This window comes from Salmo trutta, chromosome 17 (genome assembly GCF_901001165.1).
Source record: "Salmo trutta chromosome 17, fSalTru1.1, whole genome shotgun sequence".
Classification (NCBI taxonomy): domain Eukaryota; kingdom Metazoa; phylum Chordata; class Actinopteri; order Salmoniformes; family Salmonidae; genus Salmo; species Salmo trutta.
The window spans coordinates 54137625-54156359 of record NC_042973.1 but is presented as its reverse complement, the minus strand read 5'-3'; the positions used below and the strand labels follow the sequence as shown (position 1 = coordinate 54156359).

The 18735-nt window shown below is 41.7% G+C and overlaps 1 protein-coding gene across 1 annotated transcript in view; it reads left to right on the top strand.

Moving 5' to 3' along the window:
- Window positions 1-18735, top strand: part of LOC115152432 (tetraspanin-18) — a 111891-nt gene that overhangs the window by 54103 nt on the left and 39053 nt on the right. The window contains exon 2 of the mRNA XM_029697309.1: window positions 17983-18062. Within this exon, the coding sequence (XP_029553169.1) occupies window positions 18060-18062 (3 nt within the window). The 5' untranslated portion in view covers window positions 17983-18059. The remainder of the gene's footprint in view (window positions 1-17982; window positions 18063-18735) is intronic.

The following is an 18735-nucleotide window of genomic DNA, read 5'->3' as shown; positions in this document are numbered from 1 at the left end:
AGCTACAGGTCTAAACAAAAGACTCCACATTTCCAGATGATTACATGACCCATCATGTTAGCCAGGTGTGTCTGGGGGTGATTATGGCTATCTATTGTATTTCATGAACATGTCTTGACAATATTGATCTATCCACTTAGCTAGATGTGGCTGGGGAGTGGTTATAGCTTATCTTTCACATGACCCATCAATTTAAACAAGTGTGTCTGTGTAGCATCATCTAATAACTATCCAATATTTATCCAATATTTTTCCAGACACTTTCTATTTCTGATATCGCTACTATGCAAATATGCAAGAACCCATTTCACTGTACCGTTTACACCTGCCTCAGCCCTCAGCTCTTCGAGAAGGACTCAGTCAGTCAGTATGTCATAGTCTCTGTGATGTTTTAAGCTATGTACCTCTGAAGCTTTATAGCTAGGGCTTAAGGCTCTAGCTGTGATGGAAATGGTTAAGGTGCTCCTGTTCAACATCATCTTGCAGGGCTGTGGGTGGGGAAAGAGTGAACTAAGGAATGGGGGAAGAGTTTAACTTCCCCAGCCCCCTCTCAGTCTGTGGTAATGAACTTTTACTTTGGGGTGGGTAGAGAGGGAGGGAGAGGTAGGGAGGGAGAGTTGGGTGGAGTGAGGCTGTTTCTAGCTCCCGGCAACCTTGCTTGCTATGTTTTTGTAACCCTCTCTCTGAGAGTTCCAACTCCTAATTGTGTCCTACGGGCCCATGCTCTCACTGTTCGCAGCAATCTGCTGCCCCCCTCTCCTTCACCCTCACCCTCCCCCCGTCCAACATTACCAACATTCATTCAGTTGTGATGCCCCCCAGTCGTTCCTCTGGGCACACCACGTCATTGCAACCTGAAAATGTCTATCACTGTGTTTTCAACAATTTAAAAGCACAGCAAACTTCAATTGGTAATACAATGTCAGATATTTTGTTTATTTATACAACAGATTGTGTTATAACTGTGCTTCATCTAATAGCAAAATCAAATGACCTAGATTGCATTTGAGATTACATTAAAGGTGCAATATGCAGAAATTGCTCTGCCATATCCTGGTTGCTAAAATTCTAATTGTTTTGCTAATTTGTGTTTATGTGACAAAACATGCAATGTGTAGTGTAGAGAATCATGGTACCATCTAAACTGCTGTGAAATATATTTTCAATAACCAAAAATCTTGTATTTTGTGTACAACACCGAAAGTAAAACACGTAAAAACAAAACTTAACGGGAAGCATAGAAATAGAGCACATAGAACATATGTATTTTTTGTTGTGTTACTGCCTGAATTTTTGTTGTGTTACCAAGTGGAATTAAAATGGATTTAATTGTCTTTTTTTTGTCAACGATCTACACAAATACTCTGTCAAAGTAGAAGAAAAAGTCTAACTTGTAAAAAAAAAAAAAAAAGAAGAATAAACATTTCAACCCCCTGAGTCAATACATGTTAGAATCACCAGTGATTACAGCTGTCAGTCTTTCTCGGTAAGTCTCTAAGAGCAGTGCACCGGAATATTGCAACATTTACCATTTATTATTTTCAAAATTCTTTAAGCTCTGTCAAATTGATTGTTTATAATTGCTAGACTACAATTTTCAGATCTAGACTTAGATTTTCAAGCAGACTTAAGTCAAAACTGTATCTCGGCCACTCATGAACATTTATTGCATCCTTGGTAAGCAACTCCAGTGTACATTTCCCCTTGTGTTTTAGGTTTTTGTCCTGCTGAAAGGCGAATTAATCTCCCGGTGTCTGGTGGAAAGCAGACTGAACCAGGTTTTCCTTTAGTATTTTGTCTGTGTTAGCTCCATTCTGTTTATTTGTTATCCTGAAAAACTCCCCAGTCAATAATGATTACAAGCATACCCATAACATGATGCCGCCACCACTATGCTAGTAAATATGGAGAGTGGTACTCTGGAATGTGTTGTATTAGATTTGCCCCAAACATTACTTTGTGTTCAGGACAAAAAGTTAACTGCTTTGCCACTTCATTTGCAGTATTACTTTAGTGCCTTGTTGCAAACAGATGCATGTTTTGGAAGAGGTGTGAATACTTTCTGAAGGCACTGTATCTGTATGGTTCCTCGTCAATCAGTGAATTTCAAACACAGATTCAACCACAAAGACCAGCGAGGTTTCCCAATGCCTCACAAAGAAGGGCACCTATTGGTAGATGGGGGGGGGGAGCAGACATTGAATATCCCTTTAAGCATGGTGAAGTTATTAATTACACTTCGGATGGTGTGTCAATACAACCAGTCACTACAAAGATGCAGTCGTCCTTCCTAACTCAGTTGCCGGAGAGGAAGGAAACCACTCAGGGATTTCACCATGAGGCCAATGATGAATTTAAAACAGTTACAGAGTTTAATGGCTGAGGATGGATCAACAACTTTGTATTAATTCCACAACACTAACCTAATTGACAGAGTGAAAATAAGCCTGTACAGAATGAAAATATTCCAAAACATGCCCCCATTAGTAAGGCACTAATGTAAAACTGCAAAAAATGTGGCAAAGAAATTCACTTCATGTTCTGTATATATAGTGTTATGTTTGGGGCAAATCCAGCACAACACATCACTGAGTACCATTCTTCATATTTTCAGGTATGGTGGTGGCTGCATCATGTTATGGTTATGCTTGTCATAATCAATGATTCTGGAGTTTTTTGGGTATAAATAAACGGAATAGAGCTAAGCACAGTCAAAATCTGGTTCAGTCTGCACACAAATTCCCCTTTCAGCAGGACAATAACATAAAACACATGGCCAAATATTCACTGAAGTTGCTTCTCAAGACGACATTGAATGTTTCTGAGTGGCCTAGTTGCAGTGTTGACTTAAATCGGATTGAAAATCTATGGTAAGACTTGAATGGCTTTCTAGCAATAATCAACGACCAACTTGACAGAGCTTGAAGAACTTTAAAAAGCATAATGGGCATATTGTAGCTCAGTTGGTAGAGCATGGTGTTTGCAACACCAGGGTTGTGGGTTCGATTCCCATGGGGGACCAGTACGGGAAGAAAAAAAAAAGGTATGAAATGTATGCATTCACTACTGTAAGTCACTCTGGATAAGAGCATCTGCTAAATGACTAAAATGTAAAAATATTGTACAATCCAGGTGTTCAAAGCGCTTAGAGACTTACCCAGATTGACTCAACGCTGTAATCATGACTGCCAAAGGGGATTCTAACATGTATTGAATCAGGGGTGTGAATACATTCTGTATTTCATTTTCAATACATTTGCAAACATTTCTAAAACATATTTCACATTTTCATGATGGAGTTTTGTTTGTAGATGGATGAGATTTTAAAAATATTGAATCGATATTGAATTCCGGTTGTATCACAACAAAATGTGATAAAGTCCAGGGGTATGAATACTTTCTGAAGTGCTATTTGCCTGGAAATTGCAGACTTGCTTTTACAGAACTCCAGCTATACAAGGGAAATGCAGTCATGCAGGTACAGCCCAATGTTGGAGAAGGTGTGGAAAGACTAGAGAACACACTCTTGTTTGAATGGGCTGGGCGTCACTGCCGTTTTGGGTCGGTAGCATGGACCTTTGCTGCCCCATTGTGAATAGGGTTGGACTTAGACACCACTACTCTAACTACAATGTACTGCAACTTTTGTTTGTATTTTTATGCAATTGTTCAGTGTTTATGATTATTTAGATGATGTGATATGTTTTTTATTTGAACATATACACTATCTATACAAAAGTATGTGGACACCCCTTCAAATTAGTGGATTCAGCTACACCTGTTGTTGACAGGTATCAAATTGAGAACACAGCCATGCAATCTCCATGGACAAACATTGACGCTTTAATGGCCTTACTGAAGAGCTCAGTAACTTTCAACGTGGCACCGTCATAGGATGCCACCTTTCCAACAAGTCAGTTCATCAGATTTCTGCACTGCTAGAGCTGCCCCGGTCAACTGTAAGTGCTGTTATCGTGAAGTGGAAACATCTAGGAGCAACAACGGCTCAGCCGCCAAGTGGTAGGCCACACAAGCTCACAGAAGAGGACCACCAAGTGCTGAAGTGTGTAGCCCGTATAAATGGTCTTTCCTCGGTTGCAACACTCACTACCGAGTTCCAAACTGCCTCCGGAAGCAATGTCAGCACAAGATCTGTTTGTCGGGAGCTTCCTGAAATGGATTTCCATGGCCGAGCAGCCACACAAGCCTAAGTTCACCATGCACAATGCCAAGCGTTGGCTGGAGTGGTGTAAAGTTTGCCGCCATTGGACTCTGGAGCAGTGGAAACGCGTTCTCTGGAGTGATGAATCACATTTCACCATCTGGCAGTTCGACTGACTAATCTGGGTTTGGCGGAAGTCAGGAGAACGCTACCTGCCGAATGCATAGTGCCAACTGTAACGTTTGGTAGAGGAGGAATAATGGTCTAGAGCTGTTTTTCATGGTTTGGCCTTAGTTCCAGTGAAGGAAAATCAACGCTACAGCATACAATGACATTCTGTGCTTCCAAATTTGTTGGACAGTTTTGGGAAGGCCCTTTCTGGTTTCCGCATGGCATTGACCCCGTGCAAAAAGCGATGTCCATACAGAAATGGTTTGTCGAGATCGGTGGAAGTACTTGACTGGCCTGCACAGAGCTCTGACCTCAACCCAATCGAACACCTTTGGGATGAATTGAAACGTTGACTGTGAGCCAGGCCTAATCACCCAACATCAGTGCCTGACCTCACTAATGCTCTTGTGGCTGAATGGAAGCAAGTCCCCGCAGCAATGTTCCAACATGTAGTGAAAAGCCTTCCCAGAAGAGTGGAGGCTGTTATAGCAGCAAAGGGGGGGACCACCTCCATATTAATGCCCATGATTTTGGAATGAGATGTTTGACGAACAGGTGTCCACACACTTTTGGTCATGTAGTGTATATGTAAATTATTGACCTGCTATCTTTGCCATGACTTATCTCAGTCCTCAGTAAAATGACATTTTAGCAGGACAGTGTGTTTTTCGATCAATGTTTTAATGCTTCTGAGGAGCACCATCTGGTGTTGTGTTGACACCTGTAATCCATCTGAAAAGTACAGAAGAATTTGACAAGTAAATAACCATTTAAGACTTGAATTTATTGCTGTTGCATGCATTTATTGAGTGTAAAAACCGGTCTGAGCGCATTCCATTCTGTTGATCATGTAATTTCACTACACTCAGAAAATCTAATAGAGTTGGAAAGGAACAATACCAGGGCTGCTGAAGTTGTGGACCTACTGTACCTTAAAAATGATCTGTTGCCCCTTCCTCAGTCTGGTCCTCTCTACCCTCCATGTCACATGTCGATCCTTGGTTCTCTTCACCCACTGATGTACCTCCTACACAGATGGATATTCTGAGAATTGCCTGAGTCTTGGTGGTCTTCAGTTTAATGTGTGTTCTCATAAGAGCAAAAATTGTAGTCAAAACCATCAGCCCTATGGTAGAAGTCTAAAAGGGTTTGTGAGGAGTTTGTTGAATTTTGACATATTACATACATTGTGTTTTTTATCCTAGGAAGGGTGGACAACATTCGCACTTGGGTTACTTCATCACAAACGTACAGTGCATATGGTTATGGACCTACATCTGTAGGTTATAGGCTACAATAAAGGATCATTTGGACAATGTAGCCTACCTTCAAGTGAGGATAGTCACATATGGATGATGGGTTCACAGTTTTGAACTGTTCCTTGTTGGGAATGCAAGGTGTCAAGTGTTGATTCCCTTTCCTGGCACTTTCACTGAAATAGTAGCGCATTACCCACTTCCATATAATGCCAAAGAAATAATATATCATCTTTTAGGAATGCCCCCACATTTCTGATGAACATTAAGAGGAAAGGAGGAGGGGCATAGGAAATGACTTGTCAGTTTGTCTGATGGACGATGAATGAAGAGAGTATGGATAGATGAAGAGAGCAGGAACAAGAGGGAGAGAGACAGACAGGGAGATGGGGCTTAAGAGAGATTATGAGATGTGAATAAAAGAAGGGACAGACAAACAGAGAAGTCATTTCCTATACCCCTCCTTCTTTCCTCTTAATGTTATCCATGCTCTCTTCATTCATCTATCCATGCTCTCTTCATTCATCTATCCATAATCTCTTCATTCATCTATCCATACTCTCTTCATTCATCTATCCATACTCTCTTCATTCATATAACCATCCAAGACTCAGTAGATCAGGACACTCTCTCAGTACAAAAAAAAAAAAAAAAAATGCATGAAATGTATGCATTCACTACTGTAAGTCGCTCTGGATAAGAGCGTCTGCTAAATTACTAAAATGTAAAATGACACACTTCACCAGCCTTTGGCCCAATCCCAAACTGACCTTTGCCCTTATGGAGATCTGAAAGGATCTGATTGGCATCTTTGATGATGACATGTTCTAGGGGTGAACTTCAGAGCCGCCCTAGAGTCCCTAGATAGACCTTTGTAATGTTTGCTTCCATTTGCCTCCATCTTTGAAAAGAGGAAGATATATTTAGATACATTTGCATCTTTACTGAAATGCATGGAATGCCTGACAATATTCCACAAATGCATGGCTTATGATATCTAGTAGCCAAAGTGGTTTCTAATTCGGCTTCTTAAATTACATTTTACGCATTGATCAATGGAGAAACATTTTTTGTCCCACCAAACCAAAATTTGGGAAGTGATAGAATTTAAATTGTGATGGGGAGAAATTGATTGCACCTAATTGTAACATTCTGTGATAAAGAGCACATGTTCAACTTCATAATCACAGAGGGAAGTACAGATAAATACTTTTTAAATTTGTATTTATTACATATGCACATGAAAGACATGGAGTCACTACATGACTGATAATGTATCATGTTTGTAGTCATTTCAATGCATGTTCGTGCTTCTGGTATGTGTCAAGTAAAATAAAAATGCATTTTGGCAAAATGTGTTGTAGCTGCGGCAGCGTATTAGAAGACTTGTAGGGATGACTTTGTCTTATCTTAGGAATTTTTGGCCTCCCATGAGATGGATTGTCATGCCAGTTAATGTGTTATGTTGAGTTCTGTGATTAACCTGTCTGGGGTATGTGGGACGATTTCGTCCCACCTACGTAACAGCTACTGGAATTCCAGTGGCGCGATTTTTGAATCGTTAGAAATACTATAACTTCAATTTCTCAAACATATGACTATTTCACAGCTATTTAAAGACAAGAATCTCGTTAATCTAACCCCACTGTCCGATTTCAAAAAGGCTTTACAACGAAAGCAAAACATTAGATTATGTCAGCAGAGTGCCCAGCCAGAAAAAATCTGACACCCATTTTTCAAGCTAGCATATCATGTCACATAAACCCAAACCACAGCTAAATGCAGCACTAACCTTTGATGATCTTCATCAGATGACACACCTAGGACATTGTGTTATACAATACATGCATGTCTGTTCAATCAAGTTCATATTTATATCAAAAACCAGCTTTTTACATTAGCATGTGACGTTCAGAAAAAGCATAACCACCGCAAACTTCCGTTGAATTTACTAACAGTTTGCTAAATTACTCACGATAAACGTTCACAAAAAGCATAACAATTATTTTAAGAATTATAGATACATTACCCCTCTATGCACTCGATATGTCCGATTTTAAAATAGCTTTTCGGATGAAGCACATTTTGCAATAATCTAAGTACATAGCCCGGCATTACAGGGCTAGCTATTTAGATACCCACCCAGGTCAGCCTCCACCAAAATCAAATTTCCTATAAGAAAAATGTTCTTACCTTGCTTGTTCTTCATCAGAATACACTGCCAGGACTTCTACTTCAATAACAAATGTTGGTTTGGTCCCAAATAATCCATCGTTATATCCAAACAGCGACGTTTTGTTCGTGAGTTCTAGAATGCTTTTTCACGGTCCCGCGCATGGCGCGTTGGCTTGTCAAAAATGTCTAAATATTCCATTACCGTACTTCGAAGCATGTCAACCGCTGTTTAAAACCAATTTTTATGCCATTTATGTCGTAGAGAAGTGATAATATTCCGACCGGGAGTATGCATTGAGCCTAAACAGCCGAATAAAATTTCTCCTCAGAAGCGACTCATGCACGCGCATCATTGAAAGGTCCTCCGAGCAGCCACTTACAAAAGGCGATAATATGTTTCAGCCTGAGGCTCCCTCGTAAACCTTCAGGTATTTCCCGGGCTCTGAGAGCCTATCGGAGCCCTGGGAATTGTCACGTTACAGCTAAGATCCTTACTTTTCAATAAAAAGAGGTAAGACGCACGACTCCTTGTCAGACAGGGTACTTCCTGCTTGAAACCTTGTCAGGTTTTTGCCTGCCATAGGAGTTCTGTTATACTCACAGACACCATTCAAACAGTTTTAGAAAATTCAGAGTGTTTTCTATCCAAACCTGAACAATAATATGCATATTCTAGCTTCTGAGTTGGTGTAGGAGGCAGTTAAAAATGGGAACATATTTTTCCAAAATTCTCAATACTGCCCCCTAGCCCAGACAGGATAAAGGTTAAGCTTATTCTTGTTCTGCAGTCTTAATGATAATGACATACAGTGTCTTCAGAAAATATTCGTACCCCTTGACTTATTTCACATTTTGTTGTGTTACAGCCTGAATTAAAAATGGACTGGGTTGTTGATCATTGCAAGGCAGCCATTTTCAATTCTTGCCATAGATTTTCAAGCCGATTTAAGTCAAAACTGTAACTAGGCCACTTAGGAACATTCAGTGTCGTCTTGGTAAGCAACTCCAGTGTATATTTGCCCTTGTGTTTTAGGTTATTGTCCTGCTGAAAGCTGAATTTTTCTCCCAGTGTCTGAAAGCAGACTGAACCAGATTTTCCTCTAGGATTTTGCCTGTGCTCAGCTCTATTGCGTTTATTTTTATGAAAAGAAAACTCTAGTCATTGCCGATGACATACCCATAACATGATGCAGTCACCACCATGCGGGTGGTACTAGGTGATATGTTATGTTGGATTTGCCCCAAACATAACACTGTATTCAGGACATATAGTTCATTTCATGCCACATTATTTAAAATGTTACTTTAGTGCTTCATTGCAAACAGGATGCATGTTTTGGAATATTTTATTCAGTACAGGCTTCCTTCCTTCTTTGGATTAACTGCAATGTTGTTGATCCATCTTCAGTACTCTCCTATCACAGCCATTAAACTTTGTAACTGTTTTAAAGTCACCAATGGCCTCCTTGTGAAATCCCAGAGTGGTTTCCTTCCTCTGGCAACTGAGTTATGAAGGAATCTTTGTTGTGACTGGGTGTATCGATACACCATACAAAGTGTAAATAATAACTTCACCATTTTCAAAGGGATATTCAGTGTCTGATTTTTTATTTTTACCTATTTACACTACATGGCCAAAAGTATGTGGACACGTGCTCGTTGAACATCTTATTCAAAACTCATGGGCATTAATATGGAGTTTTGCTCCTCTTTGATGGTATAACAGCTTCCACTCTTATGGGAAGGCTTTCCACTAGATGTTGGAACATTGCTGCGGGGACTTGCTTCCATTCAGCCACAGAAACATTAGTGAGGTCAGGCACGGATGTTGGGCAATTAGGCATAGCTCGCAGTCGGCGTTCCAATTCATCCCAAAGGTGTTCAATGGGGTTGAAGTCAGGGCTCTGTGCAGACCAGTCAAGTACTTCCACACTGATCTCGACAAACCATTTCTGTGTGGACTTCGCTTTGTGCACAGGGGAATTGTCATGCTGAAACAGGAAAGGGCCTTCCCCAAATTGTTGCCACAAAGTTGGAAGCACAGAATCCTCTAGAATGTCATTGTATGCTGTAGCGTAAAGATTTCCCATCACTGGAACTAAGGGGCCTAGCCTGAAAAACAGCCCTAGACCATCATTCCTCCTCCACCAAACTTTACAGTTGGCACTATGCATTTGGGCAGGTAGCGTTCTCCAGGCATCCGCCAAACCCAGATTTGTCCGTTGGACTGCCAAATGGTGAAGTGTGATTCATCAGTCCAGAGAACGCGTTTCCACTGCTCCAGAGTTCCTCTGTCCAGTGTCTGTGTTCTTTTGCCCATCTTAATCTTTTCTTTTTATTGGCCAGCCTGAGATATGGCATTTTCTTTGCAACTCTGCCTAGAAGGCCAGCATCCCGGAGTCGCCTCTTCACTGTTGACATTGAGACTGTTGTTTTGCGGGTACTACTTAATGAAGCTGCCAGTTGAGGACTTGTGAGGCATCTGTTTCTCAAACTAGACACTCTACTGTACGTGTCCTCTTGCTCAGTTGTGCACCGGGGACTCCCACTTCTCTTTCTGTTCTGGTTAGAGACAGTTTGCGCTGTTCTGTGAAGGGAGTAGTACACAGCATTGTATGAGATCTTCAGTTTCTTGGCAATTTCTCACATGGAATAGCCTTCATTTCTCATAACAAAAAAAGACTGACGAGTTTCAGAAGAAAGTGCTTTGTTTCTGGCCATTTTGAGCCTGTAATCAAACCCACAAATGCTGATGCTCCAGATACTCAACTAGTCTACAGAAGGCCAGTTTTATTGCTTCTTGAAGCAGCGTGACAGTTTTCAGCTGTGCTAACATAATTGCAAAAGGGTTTTCTAATGATCAGTTAGACTTTTAAAATGATAAACTTGGATTAGCTAACACAACGTGCCATTGGAATGCAGGAATGATGGTTGCTGATAATGGGCCTCTGTACGCCTATGTAGATATTCTATAAAAAAAAGAACTCAGCCGTTTCCAGCTAAAATAGTCATTTACAACATTAACAATGTCTAAACTGTATTTCTGATCAATGTTATGTTATTTTAGTGGACCAAAAAATTGCTTTTCTTTCAAAAACAAGGACATTTCTAAGTGACCCCAAACTTTTGAACGGTAGCGTATATTTACTAAATATATTGATAAATACGTGTTAAAATATATTCTAACATACATTCTTTAATGTATTTCCGAAAGTATTTTGAATTACAATAAATACATTTTCTGATGCATTTAACATATTGTGATACATTTATATATGCACATTTTAAATAAATTCGGTAATATATGTTGGAACGTATATTTATATATATTTTACATGTATCCAAATGTTTTTTTTATCTAAAAAAATATATATATATTTTATATATATATTTATTTTTTATTTTTGTCTGCTTTAAATCAGCATCAAACTCCCCCTAAACACGTATTCAAGGGGCTGCTGCTGAAATCTCAGGTTTCCCATCGCCCCTCAAAACATTAACACTGAGAAGACAGAGGACAGCGTAATGAGTTCAATCAGAATAATTTAAGATGGGTGATTGAGTTCAATATGTAACTGGAATGAAAGCCTGAGAAGACAGTGATGTTGTGGAAACACACCTTTTTATTTTGTGAATATGGTTTACCCACCTATTATTCTAGATACGTGTTTGTTGAGTTAGGGTTTACCCATCTGTTTACCCAAGGTACTCACTGTTTACCAATCTATTGAGAGCTATGGCCAAAGAGAGGGGAAGGTAAATTAATTATGAGTTTTCTGATTCAATCAGATGTGTGTGGGGATTGAACCTCCAACCTCAGCAGTTTATTCCTGTCCGTCTGTCCCTGGCAGTTGATTTATACACTGTAGATCAATAAATCTGGATCTGCTAGAAGAGCCATAAGTCTGTCTCAGCACTCTGCTCATTAAAACCTGTGACATCCAGGAGAAATATAGCTGAAAAAGCTCTTGCTCTATTGCTATGCTCTTTGGGCTGTGTCCGAAATAGCACCCTATTCCCTATAGTGCACTACTTTTAACCAGAGCCCTACGATCTGTCAGAATCTTAAGGTTGTTTGGTGGCTGTGGAGCTGGTTCTTAAAAGTCATAATTTTACAGCAATAGAAGTCCTGCTTTGGGTGTACAGTGGGAAAAAGTATTTGATCCCCTGCTGATTTTGTACATTTGCCCACTGAAAAAGAAAGGATCAGTCTATCATTTTAATGGTAGGTTTATTTGAACAGTGAGAGACAGAATAACAACAAAAATATCCAGAAAAACACATGTCAGAAATGTTATAAATTGATTTGCATTTTAATGAGGGAAATAAGTATTTGACCCCCTCTCAATCAGAAAGATTTCTGGCTCCCAGGTGTCTTTTATACAGGTAACGAGCTGAGATTAGGAGCACACTCTTAGAGGGAGTGCTCCTAACCGCAGCTGGTTACCTGTAAAAAAGACACCTGTCCACAGAAGCAATCAGATTCCAAACTCTCCACCATGGCCAAGACCAAAGAGCTCTCCAAGGATGTCAGGGACAAGATTGTAGACCTAAACAAGGCTGGAATGGGCTACAAGACCACCACCACGCAGCTTGGTGAGAAGGTGACAACATTTGGTGCGATTATTCGCAAATGGAAGAAACACAAAAGACCTGTCAATATCCCTCGGCCTGGGGCCCCATGCAAGATCTCACCTCGTGGAGTTGCAATGATCATGAGAACGGTGAGGAATCAGCCCAGAACTACACGGGAGGATCTTGTCAATGATCTCAAGGCAGCTGGGACCATAGTCACCAAGAAAACAATTGGTAACACACTACGCCGTGAAGGACTGAAATCCTGCAGCGCCCGCAAGGTCCCCCTGCTCAAGAATACATATACATGCCCATCTGAAGTTTGCCAATGAACATCTGAATGACTCAGAGGATAACTGGTGAAAGTGTTGTGGTCAGATGAGACCAAAATGGAGCTCTTTGACATCAGCTCAACTCGCCGTGTTTGGAGGAGGAGGAATGCTGCCTATGACCCCAAGAACACCATCTCCACCGTCAAACATGGAGGTGGAAACATTATGCTTTGGGGGTGTTTTTCTGCTAAGGGGACAAGACAACTTCACCGCATCAAAGGGACGATGGACGGGGCCATGTACCGTCAAATTTTGGGTGAGTACCTCCTTCCCTCAGCCGGGGCATTGAAAATGGGTCGTGGATGGGTATTCCAGCATGACAATGACCCAAAACACACGGCCAAGGCAACAAATGAGTGGCTCAAGAAGAAGCACATTAAGGTCCTGGAGTGGCCTAGCCAGTCTCCAGACCTTAATCCCATAGAAAATATGTGGAGGGAGCTGAAGGTTCAAGTTGCCAAACGTCAGCCTCGAAACCTTAATGACTTGGAGAAGATCTGCAAAGAGAAGTGGGACAAAATCCCTCCTGAGATGTGTGCAAACCTGGTGGCCAACTACAAGAAACATCTGACCTCTGTGATTGCCAACAAGGGTTTTGCCACCAAGTACTAAGTCATGTTTTGCAGAGGGGTCAAATACTTATTTCCCTCATTAAAATGCAAATCATTTTATAACATTTTTGACATGCGTTTTTCTGGATTTTTTTGTTGTTATTCTGTGTCTCACTGTTCAAATAAACCTACCATTAAAATTATAGACTGATAATTTCTTTGTAAGTGGGCAAACGTAGAAAATCAACAGGGGATCAAATACTTTTTCCCCCCACTGTAGCTCGCTCGTCCAACAGCGGGTCAGTGGTCACAGAGAGGAAGAGGCGAAGTGAGCGAGAGGCGAAGCGAGAGGCGAAGCGAGAGGCAAAGCGAGAGGCAAAGCGAGAGGCAAAGCGAGAGGCAAAGCGAGAGGCAAAGCGATGGGGGTGGATGGACAATGCTCAGAGTCAGAGGAAGTGATCCCACACAAACATGGAATGGAAATCATTTATTGGTTTTAACTCCTCTTCTATCTACGTTTAAGTCATCTGGTACTTTTCAAAGAATGACAAAAAGAGAAGTGTAACCTGTTATTGAAGAGCGCTTAGCCGTTTGTAAGATAGAAGTATTGTCACATTGCAAGGCCATCTGCATAGGAGTGCCCTGAAATAAATGAGGTAGGGTTGATCAAAGTGTGTAAGATGACATTAGATCCCGAACAAGGTCCCAAACCACATCCTTGTGGTACTCCACAGCCGATTTTCAATGAGTCTAACAGTAGATGCAACAATAAACTCACTCAGAGCCTGAATATCAACAGACACTATTCAATTACCTACAGGCTTGATTTGTAAATCTCTCACACAGCGGTCGATGCTTAAATGTCAACGATTGGAGAGTAAAAGGGATTTAGAAGCCCTACTTGAAAGGGTTTATTTTGAGTGGATGTAGATGAAACCTTTTGCCCGTGGTAGAAGTCTTTCATTCTCTATTTTCTCTCTTTCACTCGGACCCTCAATGGCCTGGCCTTTCTAGTCTCCCACGAGGCAAGGATCTATACTATACCGCCGCCCTTTTGTTGTTGCTGTGTGTGTGTGTGTGTGTGTGCGCGCAAATGTTGCCGATCTCCCCCTCACCCCACGTAACATACACTTGATACCGCCGACTTGCTGAGTCTCTCTCTCTGATCCTATTGGTGCTCCACTTTCCCCCTGTGCAAGGTTACCATGGAGATCTGAAAATAATGCAGACCCTCTCTACTGTTGCCTTCTCTCCACCAGCTACTCTAGCAGATAATAATTAGGTGGGTGCTTACATGTGTCCTATTTCATGGGTGTATTATACATGTGTTTTTTTGCATATCCCACTCCTCCTGAGACATCCTCAGAGAGTGGGGTCACAGCTAGGGATCAGTCATTATTGACAGCAACCTTGGAGAAATGAGGGTCAAGTGCCTTGCTCAAGGGAACATCAGCCAAGTTTTCACCCAGTCAGCCCAGGGATTCAAACCAGCGACCTTTCGGTTACTGGCCCAAGGCCCTTAACCGCTAGGCTACCTGCCAACCACAATAGCACTAAGCACAGGGCATTGGAGAGGCTTTTTTGCTACCAGCTTGGCAGGATAGATAGACGTTGATCCCTTTTGTTTCAGTACACACTTCTAAGTATGACTGCTATTGATATATGGGGGGGGGGGGTTAGGTATTGATAGACTTGCCTGATAGAGAGACAGATCTATTGTCTGTCTGTCCAAGAAGCAAATAGAGCCAATGATATTGGATTGTTTGTAAACAAGTAGGCTGTAAAATTGGTTTAAAAAACCTCTGTTGCTCTCCTAAAGATGGATTTTGGTTCCACATACTATAGATGTGTGCCTCTATATCCTCTGTACCACTGTGGAGGTTTATTGATTCCCTAGGTGTTTACTGTGAAGAGTCTCACAGTGCAAACCCTGTGATAACAGTGTATAATTTCGGAGCATCTCTTCCTCGCTAGTTACCTACTCAGGCTGTGATTGCATTGTGTAGTGTGTAGATGTAATCACGAAATGTGTGTCTGTGTGTGTATGTGCGCGTGCGCATGTGCATATGCTATATGAGGGCTGGTGTGAGTGTGTTTTTGTTTTTGTTCTATGGGTGGTTGGTGAGCTGCAAGTGTCAGTTTGGCGTCTTGTTGATTCTGTAGGATACTGCTGGCAATATGGTGTGGAAGGATAGAAGGATGATGATGAGTACGGTGATGGCTTAGGCTCTGGTTCCAGAATACTCTCAGGACATTATGATTCTCCATTTTATCTCAGCGTCTGTAAGAGGTAGAATACATACAGCCTGGAATTGTACATCTAATGGAGGAGAATGTCTCTACAGACAGCTAACGCTTCTATCTATAGATATTTGATGTTACAGTTGTCAAAGCCACTGTCAATCACTTTGAAATCCACTCCAAAGTATTGTCATTCCATCAGAATAGCTCCTCTGACTATTTTTGCATTAAGTTCAAGCAGGCAGGAATAGCTACTAGCAGTAATGTAGTTGGCTCTCCATTGCGCTGCCATATAATTATTTTCAGCTGGGACTAACTTAGACACTTGTGACAAAGAAAGCAAACTGAAAAGAACAGAAGAGCGAAGTAGGAAAAGTTAAAAGCATTTAGGCTCATTAGCCACACTAAGTTGAATATCCATTTTGACAGTCAGTTATTGCTAGCAACGTGTATTTAGCAATGTATGCTAGTTTACCTATGTATAATGCATGAGATGCTAATCAATGTTAGCATCAGATAGAACCAGTATGAGGAGAGAGAGAGAGAGAGAGAGAGAGAGAGAGAGAGAGAGAGAGAGAGACTGTGTTACACACAAATAAAGGACCAATTAACTGAACCGTATGGTTCAAGGGGATACCTTTCCCCTTATCAGCTCTGGGTTTCAATCCAGCAACCTTTTGGTTACTGACCCAACACTCCTACCCTCCAGGCTACCTTGGCAGCAGGCATTACAATTTTACTTGACTGGTGACGGGCACGGGCACACGCACGCGCACACACAGAATTGGAACTATTAAAGGCGGCAGCTGCTTTTTTCTCTGTCCCCTTTTATTTCTCCCTCCAGCTGAGTATCAGTGTAATATTCCCAAGGTGTAAAACGCTGGCACAGTCTCTGTGATTGGCTCGCCAAATCTCACCGTTTGAAATGTCTTATAGAGGCTTATTTAATACACTTAACTAAAATAGAAATGCAACATGCAATAATTTCTAACATTTCACTGAGTTATAGTTCATATAAGGAAATCAGTCAATTGAAATAAATTCATTAGGCCCTAATCTATGGATTTCACATGACTGGGAATGCAGATATGTATCTGTTGGTCACAGATAAAGTACCTTAGGGGAAAAAAAAGTAGGGCCGTGGATCGGTAAACCAGTCAGTATCTGGTGTGACCACCATTTGCCTCATGTAGCACGACACATTTCTTTCGCATAGAGTTGATTGTGGCCTGTGGACTGTTGTCCCACCCTCTTCAATGGCTGTGTGAAGTTGCTGGATATTGGCGGGAACTGGAATATGCTGTCATACACCTCGATCCAGAGCATCCCAAACGTGCTCAATGAGTACGTTTGGTGAGTACGCAGGCCATGGAATTCTGAAATATGAAGTGATGGCGGTGGATGAATGGCACAACAATGGGCCTCAGGATCTTGTCACAGTATCTCTGTGCATTCAAATTGCCATTGATAAAATGCATTTGTGTTCATTGTCTGTAGCTTATGTCTGCCCATACCATAACCCCACCGCCACCATGGGGCACTCTTTAAAAACGTTGACATCAGCAAACCGCTCACCCACATAGCGCCATACACGCTGTCTGCCATCTGCTCGGTACAGTTGGAACCGGGATTAATCCATGAAGAGCACACTTCTCCATCGTGCCAGTAGCCATCAAAGGTGAGCATTTGCTCACTGAAGTCGGTTACAACACCAAACTACAGTCAGGTTAAGTCCCTGGTGAGGACAACGAGCACGCATATGAGCTTCCCTGAGACAGTTTTTGCAGAAATTATTCGGTTGAGCAATCTCACAGTTTCATCAGCTGTCCGGGTGGCTGGTCTCAGACGATCCCTCATTTGAAGAAGCCGGATGTCGAGGTCCCGGGCTGGCATGATTACACGTGGTCAGCAGTTGTGAGGCCAGTTGGATGAACTGCCAAATGATCTAAAACGATGTTGGTGGCGGCCTATGGTAGAGAAATGAACATTCAATTATCTGGCAACAGCTCTGGTGGACAGTCCTGCAGTCAGCATGCCAATTGCACGCTCCTTTTATTGTCCCCAGCACAAGGTGCACCTGTGTAATGATCATGCTGTTTAATCAGCTTCTTGATATGCCATACCTGTCAGGTGCATGGATTATCTTGGCAAAGGAGAAATGCTCACTAACAGGGATATAAACAAATTTGTGCACAACATTTGAGAGAAATAAGCTTTTTGTGCGTATGGAACATTTCTGGTATCTGTTATTTATTTTAGCTCATGAAACATGGGACCAACGCTTTACATGTTACGTTTATATTTTTGTTGAGTGTACATGTTCTTAATACCCGGGTCCTACAGGTTTTCAGCACAGAGAAACTGACTCTCATTATTGTGGTTCAGCACATGTTCTTTGTGACTGTTCTGTAGACAGTTCCTCTGTAATTTAGTAAAAATAGAGAAACTGTAACCATTAGGGTTCTGCACGTGATCTATGACCCCTGACCTCTGACCTGTGTCCGTCTTTTTGCCCACAGCTAAATGAAAACAGGAGAGGAGGGGAAACAGAGAAGTCATCTGCTTCATCTGAACGAAGACGCAGAAACAGAAACTCATGGTATGTTGCTGTCACTTCCATCCAAATCTCAACTCATGATCTCTCAGCATATAGCTTCAACACTGAGTTTGCCTGACTCATACTTTTCTCTCAAAAACACTTCATTTCTCAATTGCCCATTTCTCAAAGCCTCCTCTCCCTCTGTGTTTTTCTCACATCAGTTATTTCCCTGTGCATGTCTATCTTAGCCCAGAGAATTGTGGAGGTGTTTAGGCCCAAACTGCTATCCTCTTCCTCCAGCCCCAGTTTAATCAAGCACACTTAGGTGTGTGTGTGTGCGTGTGCGTGTGCATGTGCGTTTGCACATGCGTGCGTCAACAGGAGGCATGGAGGTTTGACCAAGAATCTTATACACACCACCAGTTGGCTTGGAGAAGGATGGCTGGGTCTTATAGGCTTGGAGAAGGATGGCTGGGTCTTATAGGCTTGGAGAAGTATTCTGGTGAATGATCTGAGTCTCAAGCTTTCTACAGAGATTACCAACAGTCTGCATTCCATTGCAACATACTGTACATCCGTGCCTTGATATGAACTAAGGGAATGGCAAGGGATAGATGGGTCTTACGCACACCACCAGAGCTCAGAGAAGGATGACTGGGTCTTACTAAGACACCACCAGTGGGCTTTGACCCCTCAGCCTGTCACAGCGGTGCAGTGGGTTAGGGTTAGACCC